Source organism: Tamandua tetradactyla, chromosome 14 (genome assembly GCF_023851605.1).
Source record: "Tamandua tetradactyla isolate mTamTet1 chromosome 14, mTamTet1.pri, whole genome shotgun sequence".
Classification (NCBI taxonomy): Eukaryota; Metazoa; Chordata; class Mammalia; order Pilosa; family Myrmecophagidae; genus Tamandua; species Tamandua tetradactyla.
The window spans coordinates 82031487-82049286 of NC_135340.1; the positions used below are offsets into that span (position 1 = coordinate 82031487).

Genomic DNA, 17800 nt, shown 5'->3' on the forward strand with positions numbered 1-17800 from the left:
TTTTCTGTTGTCTTTTAATTTCTTTTTCTGAATTGTTGCAAATGTTCCAAGAAATGATCATGATGATGAATATGCAACTATGTGATGATATTGTGAATTACTGATTATATATGTAGAATGGAATGATCAAAAGTTAAGAATGTTTGCGTTTGTTTGTTGTTATATATTTTTTTAATTATAAAAATTAATAATAAATAAATAAAATGGAGGGAGAAGACGAATGAAATATTTCAAGACAAAATTCTTATAAAACCAAACTAAGACCCATACCTTCTTAGGGGGAGGAGGTGGTTTCTGTTGGAATGCCAATTTTACAGCTTCTGCTGCTGATTCAGGTTCTTTAATTATGCTTTTCTTTGAGTCTGCTTCAGATAGCACAACAAAAAAATGATGACACTTTTCACACTTCACAAAACGGGTAGATGCTATAAAAGAAAAAAGATCAGCAGAGGAAATTAAATAATAATTCAAAGTGTTTAAACTTAAAGACTAAATGTAAATGAAACTATGCATTTGACAAAAAGTATGCGTGTACTTCACTCCACCAGCCACAGCAGACATTAGCCTAATTTACACACTAAGAATACTATAAAGATAAATAAGCTCAGTAAACTATTATTTATATTTTATTTCCAATAGGTTCTTCTATTCTGTAATATACTTCATTAAGAGAAAAGATTATTTGAGATTCTTTTGACTTTCCATAAAGTTCTTTTATAGGGATACTAAGGAATAGTTTATTTTATTGAAATACTTGAGTGAACTGTGAAAAATATAAAGTACAAGCAGATTAATCTATTTTCCAATATTTTATTATGAAAATTTTCTAACATACAGAAAAGTCAAAAGAGATCTATTTAATCCGTAAAAATATATATTCTTTAGGTGCTCTCAAACCTGTGAACACTTAAAAAACCTTGGCTTAGCTCAGCAGGCAAACTAACTGCCCTCCCTTTTATGTGGAACATGACTCCCAGGGGTGTAAATCTCCCTGGCAATGTGGGACGTTAACTTCTGGGGATGAGCTGGGACCTGGCATCATGGGATTGAGAAAGCCTTCTTGACCAAAGGGGGAAGAGAGAAATGAGACAAAATAAAGTTTCAGTGGCCTGGAGATTATTCTTATGCACTATATAGCTATCCCTTTTTAGTTTATGGTGTATAGGAGGGGCTGGAGGGAAGTACCTGAACCTGTTGAACTGTACTCTCTAAGTAGCCTTGATTCTTGAAGATGATTGTATAATGATACAGCTTTTACAATGTAACTGTGTGACTGAAAACCTTATGGCTTGCATTTCTTTTATCCAGGGTATGGACAGTTAAGTAAAAATATAAGAACAAAAATAAATAAATAAATAATAGGGGGTGGGGGATAAGGGGTAAAAAAAAAAAATTGGGTAGACTGCAATACTAGTGGGTCAATGAGAAGGAGGGGTAAGAGGTATGGCATGTATGGGTTTTTTCCTCTATTTCTTTTTCTGGAATAATACAAATGTTCTGAAGATGATCATGGTGATGAATACATAACTATGTGATGATACTGTGAGACACAAATTATATACTTTGGATGCACTGCATGGTACACGAAGATATAGCAATAAATATATTTAAAGAAAAGCAAAAAACCTTGGCTTGATCAAGATACAAAACTTTTTTTTAATTTTTTAATTTTTTAAAAACATAACAACAAACATAAACATTCTTACCATATGATCATTCCATTCTACATATATAATCAGTAATTCACAATATCACATAGTTGTATATTCATCATGATCATTTCTTAGAACAGATGAAGATACAAAAGTTCTTACCTTACTTTCATCTTTACTCCACTAATTCCTATTTCTCAGATCTAAAAATCACTAAGAAACTAAACAAAGTAACAACTTTCTCAGTGATACTGACTTGATTTAAAGATAATCATACAGCTTTCGAGAGCCCAGTGCAGTAGGAATTAAAAAGTGCAGTGAGAATAAAAAGGATTTCTCAATTTCAATGCATCACTATAAAATATCCTTTATTTAAAATTTATATTTTGACTAGTGCATTTCCTAATATAACTTATGTAGACAGCTTAATTGAACACTATAAGTACATGGAACCTTGAGTAGGACATGCAATTTTGTTGGTTTGTCCAGAGTGATGCCCTGATAAATCCCAGAGTGATTGAACAGTGAATAAAAAAGTATTTGCAAAGTCCCCTTTGGGGAATGATGAGCAAGGGAGAAAATTCAACTTCTCCAAGTTGAATTCTTGATATTCTCACAAGCAGTGCGGACAATCAAAGCTATAGGCTGAGCCCCTCAATCTTGGGGTTTGTTCATATGAAACTTAACCCCACAAAGGATAGGTCAACCCTACTTAAAATTAGGCCTAAGAGTCACCCCCAAGATAACCTCTTTTGTTGCTCAGATGTGGCCTCTCTCTCCAGCCAACACAACAAGCAAACTCATTGCCCTCTTCCCCTGTCTACGTGGGACACGACTCCCAGGGGTGTGGACCTTCCTAGCAACGTGGGACAGAAATCCTGGAATAAGCTGAGACTCAGCATCAAGGGATTGAGAAAAGACCTAGAATGAGCTGAGACTCAACATCAGGGAATTTAGAAAACCTTCTCGACCAAAAGGGGGAAGAGTGAAATGAGACAAAATAAAGTGTCAATGGCTAAGAGATTAAACAGTCGAGAGGTTACCCTGGAGATTATTCTTACGCATTAAATAGATATCACCTTGTTAGTTAAGATGTAGTGGAAAGGCTGGAGGGAACTGCCTGAAAATGTGGAACTACATTCCAGTAGCCATGTTTCTTGAAGATGATTGTATAATGATATAACTTTCACAATGTGACTGTGTGATTGTGAAAACCTTGTGTCTGATGCTCCTTTTATCTACCCTATCAACAGATGAGTAAAACATCTGGAATAAAGAGGAATAATAGGGGGGAACAAATGTTAAAATAAATTTAGATTGAAATGCTAGTGATCAGTGAGGGGGAGTGGAAGAGGGTATGGTATGTATGAATTTTTTTCTGTTTTCTTTTTATTTCTTTTTCTGAATAGATGCAAATGTTCCAAGAAATGATCATGATGATGAATATGCACTTATGTGATGATACTGTGAATTACTGATTATAAAAAAATAGAAAAAATATATATCCTTTATTTAATCCAAAGATGATTTTTGCCTCTTTCTTTTTAATACTTTTTTGTGTTATCTTTATGTAATTCAACCAGATAGAACTGCAGAGAAAAAGAATCAAGAAAATGATGGAAATTTATAAATTTATAAATATAATTTGTAAATTATATATATACACACACACACACATAATGCATAAATTATAGGAAAAACTACACTGACAAACACACCTAAATCCTCAAAAAAAATAAATTTAAATGAAGAAAAAAATAGACATTTCTACATTTAGAACATAAATTTCATTATTAATTCTATCAATTTAACTCATATTTCCATTCTTAAACAAAAGGTCAGTCAAAAGTATATTCTGGGGCGGGCCATGGTGGCTCATGGCAGAGTTTTCACCCACCGTGCCAGAGACCCGAGTTTGATTCCCAGTGCCTGCCCTTACAAAAAAAAAAAAGTATGTTCTGGATAAATTCTAGTAGCAAATTTTCAACTAGCAAAGAAGAAAGCTCATTCATATTTTCTATTTATTAAACACCTAAAAAAATTTTTCCTAAAGAAAATGATCAAGCTATTCCATATACTTTTGGATAACACAAGTGTAAATACATTTCCCATCAATAGGAAAGTTAAGTCGACGCCTTTCTTTTTTAATGAGGCACCAGTTTACAGTCTTTACTGATGGTAAATGGGGGCAGAGATTAAAGGCAGAGAAGCCTCTGATCTAGTTCAGGCTGTGTGACAGGAAAGTTCTGTCTGAGAACACACGGACAAATATTTCTCTAAAGGAATTAGGTCAAAGAAAAAAGAGATTAAATAGCAACAAATCACATCCGTGTTATTACTTTTTTTTTATAAACCACATTTTATTTATCATTCATCTGTTGATAGATACTTGGGTTGTTCCATCTTTTGGCAGTTGTGAATAATGCTGCTATAAACATTGGTGTGCAAGTATCTGTTCAAGTCTCTGCTTTGAATTCTTTCACATATAGTTTTAGAAGTAGTACTGCTTGGTCATATGGTACTTAACTTTAGAAGGAACAGACAACTGTCTTTCATAGCAGATGCACCATTTAACATTCCCACCAACAATGAATGAGTGTTCCTATTTCTTCACATTCTCTCCAACATTCAGTTTTCATTTTCTTAATAGTCATTCTAGCGGGTGTGAAACGGTATCTCTTTTTTTTTTTTTTTTTTTTTTAACAAAGGTGATCATTTCGTCTGGGAAGAGAAGAAACAATGGGACCAAGAGGGGGATCAGATACCTGTTTGACCTGCCCACTTGTGGGTTTTTTTTAATTTTATTGTTTTTTTATTATTTACATACTTCTTATTTAAGAAAACAATATACTTAGAACACCCAACAATGGATATCTTCGTTAGCTTAACCATAGGCATATTTAAATAAAGTACCCATAAAATCATTGTAAAGCCTGTGTTTGCACAGTAAGTTTCATAAACCAATTTAAAATTAAGACAACAAGGAAAAAATCTACAATTCAGATAGCAAAGTTCTAAAATTCTAAGTATTAAAAACTAACTTAGATACCATTTGATCGGCTGTTAAAACTGAATGTTCTCAAAATATGTTATTACTTCAACAGACGGTTAGCTAAACAAACTGTGGCATTTACATAAGATGGAATATTATGCAGCTGTAAGATAGAATAAAGTCATGAAGTATGTGACAACATGAATGGACCTTAAGGACATGCTGAGTGTGATTAACCAGAAACAAAAGGACAAATACTATATGGTCTCACTGATATGAACTGACATTAGTGAATAAACTTGGAATATTTCGTTGGTAACAGAGACCATCAGGAGATAGAAATAGGGTAAGATATTGGGTAATTGGAGCTGAAGGGATACAGATTATACAACAGGACTGAATATAAAAACTCAGAAATGGACAGCACAATATTACCTAACTAATACAATTATGCTAAAACACTGAATGAAGCTGCATATGAGAATGATAGAGGGAGGAGGGCTGGGGCATTAATGAAATCACAAAGAAAGATAGACGATAAAGATTGAGATGATATAATCTAGGAATGCCTAGAGTGTATAATGATAGTGACTAAATGTACAAATTTAAAAGCCATTTTTGCATGAGGAAGAACAAAAGAATGTCATTACTGCAGTGTGCTGAAAACAGATAGTAATTAATATTTTAAAATTTCAACTTATGTGTGAGACTAAAGCAAAAAATGTTTATTTGGTACAAATTTATACCTTGACTAGTGCATCTTCTAATATAAATTATGTAGATAGTTGGCTGAACACCTTAAGTAAATAGAACTTTGTTTAGGACATGAGATTTTGTTGGTTTGGCCAGGTGATGTCATGATTTGATCAGTGAGTGGAAAAGTATTTGCAAAGTCCCCTTTGGGGAATGGTGAGAACCGGGGAAAATTCAACTTTCCCAAGTTGAATTCTTGATATTCTCACAAGCAGTGTGGACTACCAAAGCTATAGGCTGAGCCCCCAGTCTTGGGGTTTGTTCATATGAAACCTAACCCCACAGGGGTTACTTAAAATTAGGCCTAAGAGTCACCCCCAAGAGAACCTCTTTTGTTGCTCAGACGTGGCCTCTCTCTCCAGCCAACACAGTAAGCAAACTCACCACCCTCCCCCCTGTCTATGTGGGACATGACTCCCAGGGGTGTGGACCTTCCTGGCAACGTGGGACAGAAATCCCAGAATGAGCTGAGACTCAGCATCAAGGGATTGAGAAAAACTCTAGAATGAGCTGAGACACAGCATCAAGGGATTGAGAAAACCTTCTCCACCAAAAGGGGGAAGAGTGAAATGAGACAAAGTGTCAAAGGCTGAGAGATTCCAAACAGAGTCGAGAGGTTATCCTGGAGGTTACTCTTATGCATTAAGTAGATATCACCTTGTTAACCAAGATGTAATGGAGAGACTGAAGGGAACTACCTGAAAATGTAGAGCTGTGTTCCAGTAGCCATGTTTCTTGATGATGATTGTATAATGATATAGCTTTCACAATGTGACTGTGTGATTGTGAAAACCTTGTGTCTGATGCTCCTTTTAGCTACCTTGTCAACAGATGAGTAGAACATACGGAATAAAAATAAATAATAGGGAGAACAAACGTTAAAATAAATTTAGTTTGAAATGCTAGTGATCAATGAAAGGGAGGGGTAAGGGGTATGGTACGTAAAATTTTTTGTGTGTGTTTTTGTTTTATTTTTCTGTTGTCTTTTTATTTCTATTTCTGAATTGATGGAAATGTTCTGGGAAATGATCATGATGATGAATATGCAACTATGTGATGATATTGTGAATTTTTGAGTATGTGTTGAGAATGTTTGTGTTTCTCTCTTGTATTTTTTTTTGATTAATAAAAAATTTTAAAAAGTATGTTATTACTTTTGAAGGATCGCTAAATTCTATTTGAATATTTGCAATATAATTTTACACTAAAACGTGTTCAATACATATCTAAGTCTGAGGACACAATTTTAGTATTCAAAACACTATTTAAAAAAAACACTATGTAAAAAAAAGCAAGCATTATATTGCACATGTTTTACTTGCAAAAATAGGGGTAAAAGTCTAATTTTATTAGTCAGGGGGTAAAGAAAACATTTTCCTTGAAACGGTTACTTACAAGCATCCTATATTTTCTCATACAGATTCCTGCCCCACTAAACATGCTTGTATATTATGCCAAAGACAGAAAGAGTGCCTTAGTAAAAACCCTTTTAGGAGATTTCCTCATGATTCTAAATATTTCAAGGTCCAACATAAACTCTCCAACCCACTGCAGAAAAGTTCAATTCCTACTCCAAGAAACATAAGGATAATGACCCTTTAAAAAGTATAAGTCAATAAAAATAAAAACTAAAGGTTCTACCATGAATAAAAGTGGAAAAATTATACATGTTTAACAAGTTTTTTTTTGTTTTATTTTAACAAGCTATTTTTTAAATGGGCAAAAGAAAATTGTATCTATCATTCCTATAATCAGAAATTTCTTAGATGTTACTCTTATTTCCTCAATTTCTGATGATATTCTATACATTCATAATGGTTCCCATAAAATGATATCTTATTTCCACAAATTCAAGCAAAAGTATCCTGTGTTAATAGCATTATAAGAAAATACTAAATTACTGAGTGTAAATATACTTACAAGATGGAATACTATATAGCAAGGATCAGCATACTACGGTCTGTTCTCTTTTTTTGTGGGGCACAGGAGTCAAGAATGGTTCTTACATTTTAAAATAGTTGGGGAAAAAATAATGAAATTCAAATTTCTGTGTCCACATATAAAATTTGGGGGGGAACATAGTCATGCTCATTCATTTATATTGTCTATGGTTGCTTTTGCACTAAAATGGCAGAGTAGTTACAACAGATAGCATATGACCCACAAAGCTTAAAATATTTACTATCTGATCCTTCACAATAAAAGTTTGTTGACTCCTGTTACACAGAATTTAAAAGAAAAGAACTACTCACAGATTGGGAAAGAGTATTTACAAATCATAGATCTGATAAGGGTCTAGTAACCAGAATGTATAAAGAACTTTCACAACTCAACAATGAGAAGACAGCTCAATTAAAAAACAGGCAAAGGATTTCAAGTGACATTTTTTAAAGGAAAATATACAAACGGCCAATAAACACATGAAAATTTTCTCAACATATTAGTCATAAGGAAAATGCAAATCAAAACCACAATGAGGGACGGGCCACTGTGGCTTAGCAGGCAGTTTTTCCCTGCCACGCCGGAGACCTGGGTTTGACTCCCAATGCCTGCCCATGCGGAAAAAAAAAAAAAAAAAAAAAACCCAATGAGATACCAATCCATACCTACTAGGATGGCTATTATTAAAAAAAAAAAAATTTAGGGAGGATGTAGAAAAATTGAAACCCTTGTCCACTGTTGGTAGGAATGTAAAAATGATGAGGGCGGGACACGGTGGCCAGAGTCCTCGCCTGCCATGCCAGAGACCCAGTTCGATTCCCAGTGCTTGCCCATGCCAAAAAAAAAAAAGGTACAGATACTACAGAAAACAGTTTGGTGGCTACTCAAAAAGTTAAACAGAGGGTGGGCAACAGTGGCTCAGTGGCAGAGTTCTCACCTGCCATGCTGGAGACCTGGGTTTGATTTCTGGTGCCTGCCCACGTTAAAAAAAAAAAAAAAGTTCAACAGATTATACAGCCTGGCAATTTCACATCTAAGCATATACCCAAAAGAAATGAAAACAGGAACTCAAAAAGATATCTGTATACCAGTGACCAGAGCAGCATTATTCACAATAGTCAAAAGGAAGAAAACTCTTTAAGTGTCCATCAACAGAGGAATAAACAAAATGTGGTATATACTACAATGGAATATTATTATGTCATAAAAAGGAATGAAGGAATATTATATGCTACAACATCAAAGAACCTTAGAAACATTATGTTGAATAAAAAAAGCCAGACACAAAAGGCCACATATTCTATGATTCCACTTATAGGAAATATCCTGAAGAAGTCAAATTTATAGAGATAAAATGTAAACGTTTTCAGATGTTGGGGGCAGGGCTCTCTACTCCCACACCCCACCCACAATTAGAATTCCCAAAGAAAATAAATCTTAGCCTTGAGCTGATAAGATAACACTAAAGCAGTGTTTTCCATACTTGGTTCAATTGTTTAGCATACAGACTAGGACCCCACCACCCCTTGGTCTACAGAACCAGACTCTCTAGGTAAAAAGTTCTGGGAATCTGTATGTCTAGCAATCACCCCACAGGTGATTAATACAACCTGTCAATTTGAAAACACTACATAAAAGAAAAGTGTAATCCCAAAAGGAGTTAGTTATCCCTAAAATGTATAGGGATAGAATGTCTGAATAGCAAATTTTCACTGCTTTGTGACCTTGAGTTACTTAAGTTTGTTAAGCCTCAGTGTCTTCATTTATAAAAATGAGAACTGTCCAGACAAAAATGAATTTGTGAGGATAAAATTATACGTGGTGATATTCATTAAATGTTAGTTTCTTTCCCTTTCTAGTCTAATAAATTATTCCTTAGCTCTATAAAAGATTTAGACTTTCTCTGGTTAAAAAAAATAATTTTTAAAAATTAAAATATATTTAATGTGGCACTGCCATTATGAATTGAGTAGTTCACAGACTAGCATTTTGTTATTAATCAAATCAAATTTGTTAAAAACAAATGTTATTTGATTCATTAAACAAAACATCAGTAATAACAGCTTTGTCTTTTAGAGAGTTACTTCCTCTCCTCTTAGTATCTGAATCATTAATAATTGTTAGACATTTACTAGACTTGAGGGCTAACCTCCTCTGGTAGATACTTTATTTGAATAACTGACTTCTCAGATATATAAGACGCTCAACAGGTATTTGAAAATCATAATAATAAGTACGGGATAAGCAATCCTTGGCTCTCCTACAGCCCAATGGTCACATATATGAAAACTCACAAAATCCAAATTCAAAATAAACAACACATAAGCAAAATAAAGAAGCAAATATTTTTTCCTAAATTATATATCACACTGCAAAGTATCAGCAATGCAGGGGGAGTTTTAGTACCTGGTGAACAAGAGAGAATCACATAAGCCCAAGAGAAAATACTAGTCTATATAATTTATATATTTCTATAAATTTAAAGATTTATAGAAAAGGTAAGGAAAGCACTAGAACAAACAATACTTACACACAAAGGTCTCTACATGTGTGCACAAGTCACCACATTTAGGACAGCGCAACTGGTTTCCTCCTTTCCCAGAATTCCCAGAGCCTGTTTTCTTACTGCTTCCCTCACTCGCTGATTTCTAATGTTGTGAAGGAGAAAAACAGACAGTGCCAATTACTACTTTCAGGAAACCATTTTATGTATAAATTAAATGTAAACAATATAGTTTATAATGACTTTTAATTTTTACAATTCTAGTATAGAATTGTATCATTTATATTTCTGTCACTGGTGTCAAAAAGATAAATTTATCTCAAAAATAAAATGAGCCTAGTAAACACATATATTTATCTGTATTTTTATTGCACATGGTATGTGCCAGCATGTATAATAAGCAGCTTTCTTTCAATGACTCAGTCAGCACTAAGGAAAAGAGCTTTCTATAGTTAGAAAACTATATATCAATGACATTGAACTGGGAGTAATTAACACGGCAGGCAGAGACTCTTAATATTCTTGAATCTAACTTTTCTCACTTTTAAAATGAGGATAATTTCATTTGCTTTAGGAGGCCATTGTTAGGATTAAATGTGTAAACATGAAAGTACCTGGGATTTTGTCTAACATATGGTAACAGCGCAAATGTTAATCAAATTCACGAAATGAAAAAAAACTACAATGATTCATTGACCCAATACAATCACCAATCATCTACTTCATAATTACAGAATAGCCCAACACTTAATACCAGAAATCCAAGATTTTCAGTAGAGGATGAAGCAGGATTCATACTATCATGAGTTATATGAAAGCAGGAAATGAAAGCTTCTCCTAACTCAATTTCACTAATTAGATTATTTAATGAAGTTTCCTTACTATTTCTGGGTGTTAGAAATTTCATTACTGTTTGTTAAGTGCAAGCTTATAAAAGTATTTTATAGTTCAAACAAATACAAAATAATAAAATTCATTATTTCATATTTCATACATGAAATATAAAACAAAAGAATCAAGAACTATAATTATATTTAATTATTAAAGGGGAGAACCCAAACATGTGTACAGGTAGCAATAAAGATAAAATAATGACCTTATTTCCATCTCCAGAGCCATCTTTACTTATCCCATCTTTTGACGCAAAGTATGCTGGTGTTTCCATAAAGGTTCTAAAAGGAGCTCTTCGTAGAATCTGAGTTTCAAAGGTTCCAAACCTTCCTAAAACTGGTATATGAATGCGACCATAAGAAATACCTGAAAATAAAATAAAATCTGTCAGTCCACACAACAAATATATTTGGTGCCTCAGTAAATCTCAAGGACGCATGCCTTAATAAATCCCAAGGAGGCCGAAAAAAGTTATAGTTTCCACAGCAATAGTAGATACTGCTAAAGAAAATAGGTGACATCATCAGAAGCAAAGCCCTCTCAAATACAGACCTGGCCTGGGACTTGGCAGATTCCAAGTAAATGAAGTTGTTTCTTTGTCACCCAGCCCTTTGGAAGTGAGGTGAAACCATCCAGATCATAAGAATGTGTGGCTCATTTAAAGTTTGAAAGAGTTCAACAACTACCCCACCTCCTGTGGGCCATTTACAGCCTATATTCTTATTCAATTATTTCTACAGTGAGAATAAGTATCAACAGCAACTCTCCTATGTCACTTTGGGGGCTATTTGGGGGTAATACTTGCAACAACAGAAACAAATTTTTTAAACGTTCCTTAAAAAGTTATGAATTTGGGGAGACCCGGGTTCAATTCCCAGACCACGCACCAAAAAAAAAGCTATGCGCTAAACTTCAATTTCTGTGAGACCAAAGGAAGAGATATTTATTTGGTGCAAAATTTGTATTTTGGGCAGTGCACTACCTAATTTAACTTGTATGGTAAATTTAGTTGAACACCGTAAGTACAGGGAATCTTAAATAGGGTGAGAGATTTTGTTAGTTTGTCCAGATCAATGTGATGGCCTGATACATCCCAAAATGATTTTGGCAATGAATAAAGAAGTCCCCTTGGGGGTCTGAGGAGAAATGAGGAAATATTCAACTTCCCCATTTGGAGAATTTCTGATATTCTCACAAGCAGTGGAGACAACCAACTCAATAAGCTGAGCCCTCGATCTTAGAGTTTGCCCCTATGAAACTTAAACTCCTGCAAAGGATAAGCTAAGGCTACTTAAAATCAGGCCTAAGAGTCACCCCCAGAGAACCTCTTTTGCTCCTCATATGTGGCCTCTCTCTCTAAGCCAACTTGGCAGGTAAACTCACTGCCCTTCCCATTATGTGGGACATGACTCCCATGGGTGTAAATCTCCCAGGCAACATGGGATAGAAATCCTGGGTTGAGCTGGACCCAGCATTATGGAACTGAGAAAGCTTTCTTGACTAAAGGGGATAGAAAGAAATGAGATAAAATAAAATTTCAGTGGCTCAGAGATTTCAAACAGATTCACAAGGTTATCTTGGAGGTTATTCTTATGTATTATATAGCTATACCTTTTTAGTTTATGGTATCTTGGAGGGGCTGGAGGGAAGTACCTGAAACTGTTGAGCTGTGTTCCAGTAGCCTTGTTTCTTGAAGATGATTGTATAAAGATATAACTTTTACAATGTAACAAAATGTGATTTTGTTACAATGTGATTTTGTGTGTACAAAATCACAAAATGTGTGATTTTGAAAACCTTGTCTTATGCTCCTTTTACCCAGGGTATGGTTAGATGAGTAAAAAAAAATGGGTAAAAATAAATAAATAATAGGGGGGATAAGGGGTGAAATAAATTGGGTAGACAAAAATACTAGTGGTCAATGAGAGGGAGAGGTAAGGGATATGGGATGTATTAGGTTTTTTTTCTTTTTTCTTTTTATTTCTTTTTCTGGAGTGATACAAATGTTCCAAAAAATGATCATGGTGATGAAAACACAACTATGTGAGATATTGTGAGCCACTGACTGTATGCCATGTATGGACTGTATGTGTGCGAAGGTATGTGAATAAAAATATTTTTTAAAAGAAGTTATGTTTGTGGGAATACACAATGGTGAAGCAGCTGTGGAAAAGTTTGGTGGGAAATTATAGAAATACAATATGTCTTGGCAACCCCACTGAGGTAACTACCCAAAAGAATTGAAAGCAGGGACTTGAACTTTGCACACCAATGTTCATAGCAACATTATTCACAAGAGCCAAAAGGTGGAAGCAATTCAACTGTCCAACAATGGATGAATGGATAAACAAAACGTGGTATATACATACAATGGAATATTATTCAGCTGGAAAAAGGAATGATGTTCTGATAAGCGCGGCAAACAACCTTGAAGACAACTCGTTGAGTGAAATAAACCACACACAAAAGGACAAATATTGTATGATCTCACCTATATGAAATTAGAATACACAAATTCAGTCAGAAATTAGAATACAGGTTACCAGGAATGAGGGTGAAGAATAGGGAGTTAATGCTTAATTGGTTCAGTGTTTCTGTTTGAGGTGACTGAAAAGTTTTGGTAATGGGTGGTGGAGATGGTAGCACAACATTGTGAATGTAATTAACACCACTGAATTGTATACTTGAAAGTGCTTAAAATGGAAAATGTTATCTTATATATACGGTACAACAACAATAACAAAAAATTTTTCAGTGTTCTCTGTACAAGTAAGCTGAATAGTCCTCAGAAACAAAATTTCATGGATTTCAGTATTGTAGAGCTATTCAGAACCTTGTATAAGCTAACTGTATTAATGAATCACCAAGGAATGGAAACACAATTTACCTGAGTGCTGTTAGGAGGTAATAAAGTGGGGGGGGGGGGAAGAGGGCATGGGTTAATGTGTAAATAAATTTAAGGAATTGGTTATGCCTCCCTCATTTCATTCCCCACAGATTCCAACTTAGATTCTAAGTTTTTATTCTACACCTGTTAGAGCTTTTAGCACATTATACATATGTGGGCGCACATTTTATCTAAATGCAAACTTGGTTTAAAACTAGGTCCTTCAAGGGCAATGGTGGCTCAGTGGCAGAGTTCTCGCCTGAGATGCTGGAAACCTGGGTTCGATTCCCGATGCCTGCCCATGCAAAAACAAAACAAAACAAAACAAAACCATGTCCTTCAAACAATTCCAAAACAATTGCTTAGTTATATAACTAAATGGCTGTCTTAACTCCAATACTCCAAAGTGTTTACGAATACTTTTAGAATTGATTTATTTAGTTATACCCTAGAGTATCCATTCCTGTTCCACAAAGTACAAAAATGAACCTACCAAATTTCTCAGGAAAGACACAAATAAGAATCAAATAGTCCCATCTCTATGTAATACCAAAAAAATTACAGGTTTATAACACTATGGTCCCTAAACCAGAGACTATAAATTTTGCTTAATACTATAGAACTTGAATATTAATGAAAAAAACCTACATTTGATATTTTTCACCTAAGGAATGTTTCAAAGGCATCTCAAATGTTCTAAAATAAAACATTCCCCTTTTTGAATGAAATGACAGTCACTAATTTCTCATTAGACTGAGATTTAAGGTAGTTAGTTCATTTGAAGCTAAACCTTAATGCTTTCCCAAGAACATAACAGATTTAAAGAATAAGTCAAACTAAAAAGCCAGCCTAAAAAAAGGGTGTATGACAGACAGAGGAAATCAAGAATGTATAAAATTAACGGTTGTAGAGGATGCGTAATATGTATATGGAGGTGCATGGTTCTATTTCTGAATGTATTTGAAATGCCCACAATATGTTAAAAAATGCAAGCTGATGAAAGGCAGTATAATAAAATAACTTATTACTTAATCTTTGTAACAAGTATAACTTTTTAAATTGAATCATGATGTACTAAGAAAACTACAAAAATCCTTTGGTGAGCCTATTTGTACTGTGAAGTTTAGAGCAAAATTTAACTTTGAAATACACAGTGCATTATGTCCTATTTACTCTACAATAAAATGTATCAGTAAATATAGTATTTAACAATTTACATCTGTTATTAGAAAGTAAGCTGAAAGGAAATTACCTTCAGGAATTTAAGAAAAATAAAAATTATGAATATGATCCTTTTAAAATCTATTCGATTTAGTTAAGGTATAATGGAGAGGCTGGAAGGAACTGCCTGAAAATGCAGAGCTGTGTTTCAGTAGCCATGTTTCTTGAAGATGATTGTATAATGATACAGCTTTAGCAATGTGACTATGTGATTGTGAAAACCTTGTGTCTGGTGCTCCTTTTATCTACCTTTTCTAGATAGTAAAACATACGGATTAAAAATAAATAATGGGGAACAAATGCTAAAATACATTTAGTAGACTGAAATGCTAGTGATCAACGAAAGGGAGAGGTAAGAAGGGGTATGGTATGTATAAATTTTTTTCTGTATTCTTTTTATTTCTTTTTCTGAATTGATACAAATGTTCTAAAAAATGATCATGATGATGAATATATAACCATGTGATGATATTGTGAATTATTGATTACTACTGTGAATAGAATGGAATGATCATATGGTAGGAATGTTTGTTATGTTTAAAAAAAATTTTAATTAAAAAAACTGTTTGAGCAGAAAGAAAAAAAAGACTTTCACCTTAAAAAACTTTTCAAGTAATATATGCAATCAGTGTAACAAAACAGTTACCACAGAGAATACTTTCTGACAATCATGTTCATGTGATTTAAACTTTTGAATTTAAGAATTTCTTTGCTGGCCCTGGTGGATATGATATTATAGTATTGTTTTGACATTTTGTAATCTATGGGCTGTTCTAACAATAGGCAACAACTACTAAACTAGTGATTCTCAAAATTAAGTGTATAACAAAATCACCTGGAAGGTTTGTTAAACTCAGGAATCAGGGCCCCTCTCCAGGTCTGATTCAGAAGGTCTGGGGTGGGACTCAAGAATACATTTCTAACAAGTTGCCAGCTGCTGCTGCTGTACTAGGGACCATGCTTTTTTTTGGCAGTGGGGGGGAGGTTCATGGTCCAGGAATCGTTGTGTCTCCCACATGGAAGGCAAGCATTCTACCACTGAACCACCTGTACACCCCTTAGGGACCACACTTTTAAAACCACTGAACTAAACTAAAATGACCAGACATTTAATAATCTTTTAAAATTTTCACAGAAAATATAAATAATTGCAGCAAATTCACCATCATTTGTGGTTTCGTTTTCGTTTTTAAGCCTTTTTGTGCTCTGAACCCCTTTGACAGTCTGGTGAAGCCTATGGATGGATGAACCTCTTCTCTGAATGTGTTAAAACATATAAAAGATAATAAGCAATTTAACAGAGGAAAGCAATTAAAATATACATTTAATGTACTTCTAAATCAATGTTCTAACAGTCATTCTAAAACTGCCATAACTTCAAAGTAGTGAAATTATAAAAAGTGGTTTGAGATATCCTCAACTATAATGTGGTATCACAACGTTTGTGACTTCAGTTGCTGACAAATTAACCGATTGCTAATACTGCTGTGGTTTGTTGCCTACATTCATAAAAGAATGCTATATTTCAGTTAGAGTTTAGTGAAATAAACTTCACAGATCATCTGAATTCTATCCATGAATCCTAGGTAAAGAATCCCTGTAAGCCAAAAAACGAGGAACTATTTCATGCAAAGTATATTTTGCAAGACTACTTGGCCACAATGATAAGACAGTTAAAAGTTAAACTCTTTACAAAACTTTTGTCATACAGATAGAGCTACTTTTTGCTACTTGGCAGCAAAGCTAAAAGACAGTTAAAGGCTAAACTATTTACAAAACTTTTGTCATACAGATTGAGCTACTTTCTGAGTTTCAAAGACATGTTTTTATAAAGAAACCTCCCTCAGGGTAAGGTACAGCACTTCACAGATATTAAGAAGTAGAAGAGTAGTATATATTCAACCCCCTTTTTTTTTTTTTTTTTTTTTTTTTTTGGCATGAGCAGGCTCAGGGAATCAAACCCAGGGGGGAATCAAACCCGGGTCTCTGGCAGGGCAGGCGAGAATTCTGCCACTGAGCCACCATTGCACTCCCATATTCAACTTTTAAATATTTAGTTTCCTATATTCAATTGAATTAAACACTCTTCAGTAAAAAATACAAATGGTTCAATTTAAAAGATAAACCAATCTTTAATTTGTATTTTAGAAACAACACAGAAGAATTTAAAATTATCTATTTAGTGACAATATTGCAATATTTAAGTGTGCAACAATCAATGAAATGGAAATCAAATTAAATGCTCAGTTTAATCTCCTATACTATTTGTTTGGTTGTTTTGGGGAAGTGCATGGACTAGGAATCAAACCCGGGTCTGCAGCATGGCAGGAGAGAATTCTACCACTGAACTATCCCTGAACTATCGGGGGAAAAATTTTCAACGAAAATTCACAACGAGGGCAACTTGGTAGTTGCTTATATTGCTTTTATTAATCCCCAAATTTCATTTTATGTGAAATTATTGTTTTATTAAATCTGAATATTTCTTAATAAAGAAATATAATTCTCTCCTATGATAGCTTTCATCATGTTTAAAAATGTTTGATGGGTTTTCACTAAGGCTTACCTTATCATATGGAAGATGAATGTGACAAAAATGTTGCTTAATGGCTTCCAAGGCCAGAAATAATGCAACTTCATCATTTAGTCATTTTGCTTTAACTTGCATTATATTTAACTACAAAAAGAAAGTTTTAAGCTGAAAATTGTTAAGGTAGGCATTATGTAACTATCATGAAAATTCTGGAAGCCAACATGTCTGAACATCTGAACATCTTAATTTAGACCTGATGAAGCCACCTCTTTGAATGGACAAGGAGAGAAGGCAGTCGGAAATTAAGAGAGTTGCATACAATCCCACAATTCTGATAGCCGAATTCAAATTAAGAATTGTCATTGAGATTTAAAAATAGAATTAAATATTTCTGAATGCCCACATTTAGAATGCATATTGGTCTACG

General features: G+C 34.0%; 1 protein-coding gene across 4 annotated transcripts in view; it reads right to left on the minus strand.

The window, feature by feature from the left end:
* CLPX (caseinolytic mitochondrial matrix peptidase chaperone subunit X) overlaps positions 1-17800 on the minus strand; it is a 43557-nt gene that overhangs the window by 23125 nt on the left and 2632 nt on the right. For all 4 annotated transcript variants that reach the window (XM_077128225.1, XM_077128226.1, XM_077128229.1 and 1 more), the window contains exons 2-4: positions 10938-11098; positions 9869-9986; positions 271-425 (exon numbers count right to left, since the gene is read on the minus strand). In XM_077128225.1, the coding sequence (XP_076984340.1) occupies positions 271-425; positions 9869-9986; positions 10938-11098 (434 nt within the window). The remainder of the gene's footprint in view (positions 1-270; positions 426-9868; positions 9987-10937; positions 11099-17800) is intronic.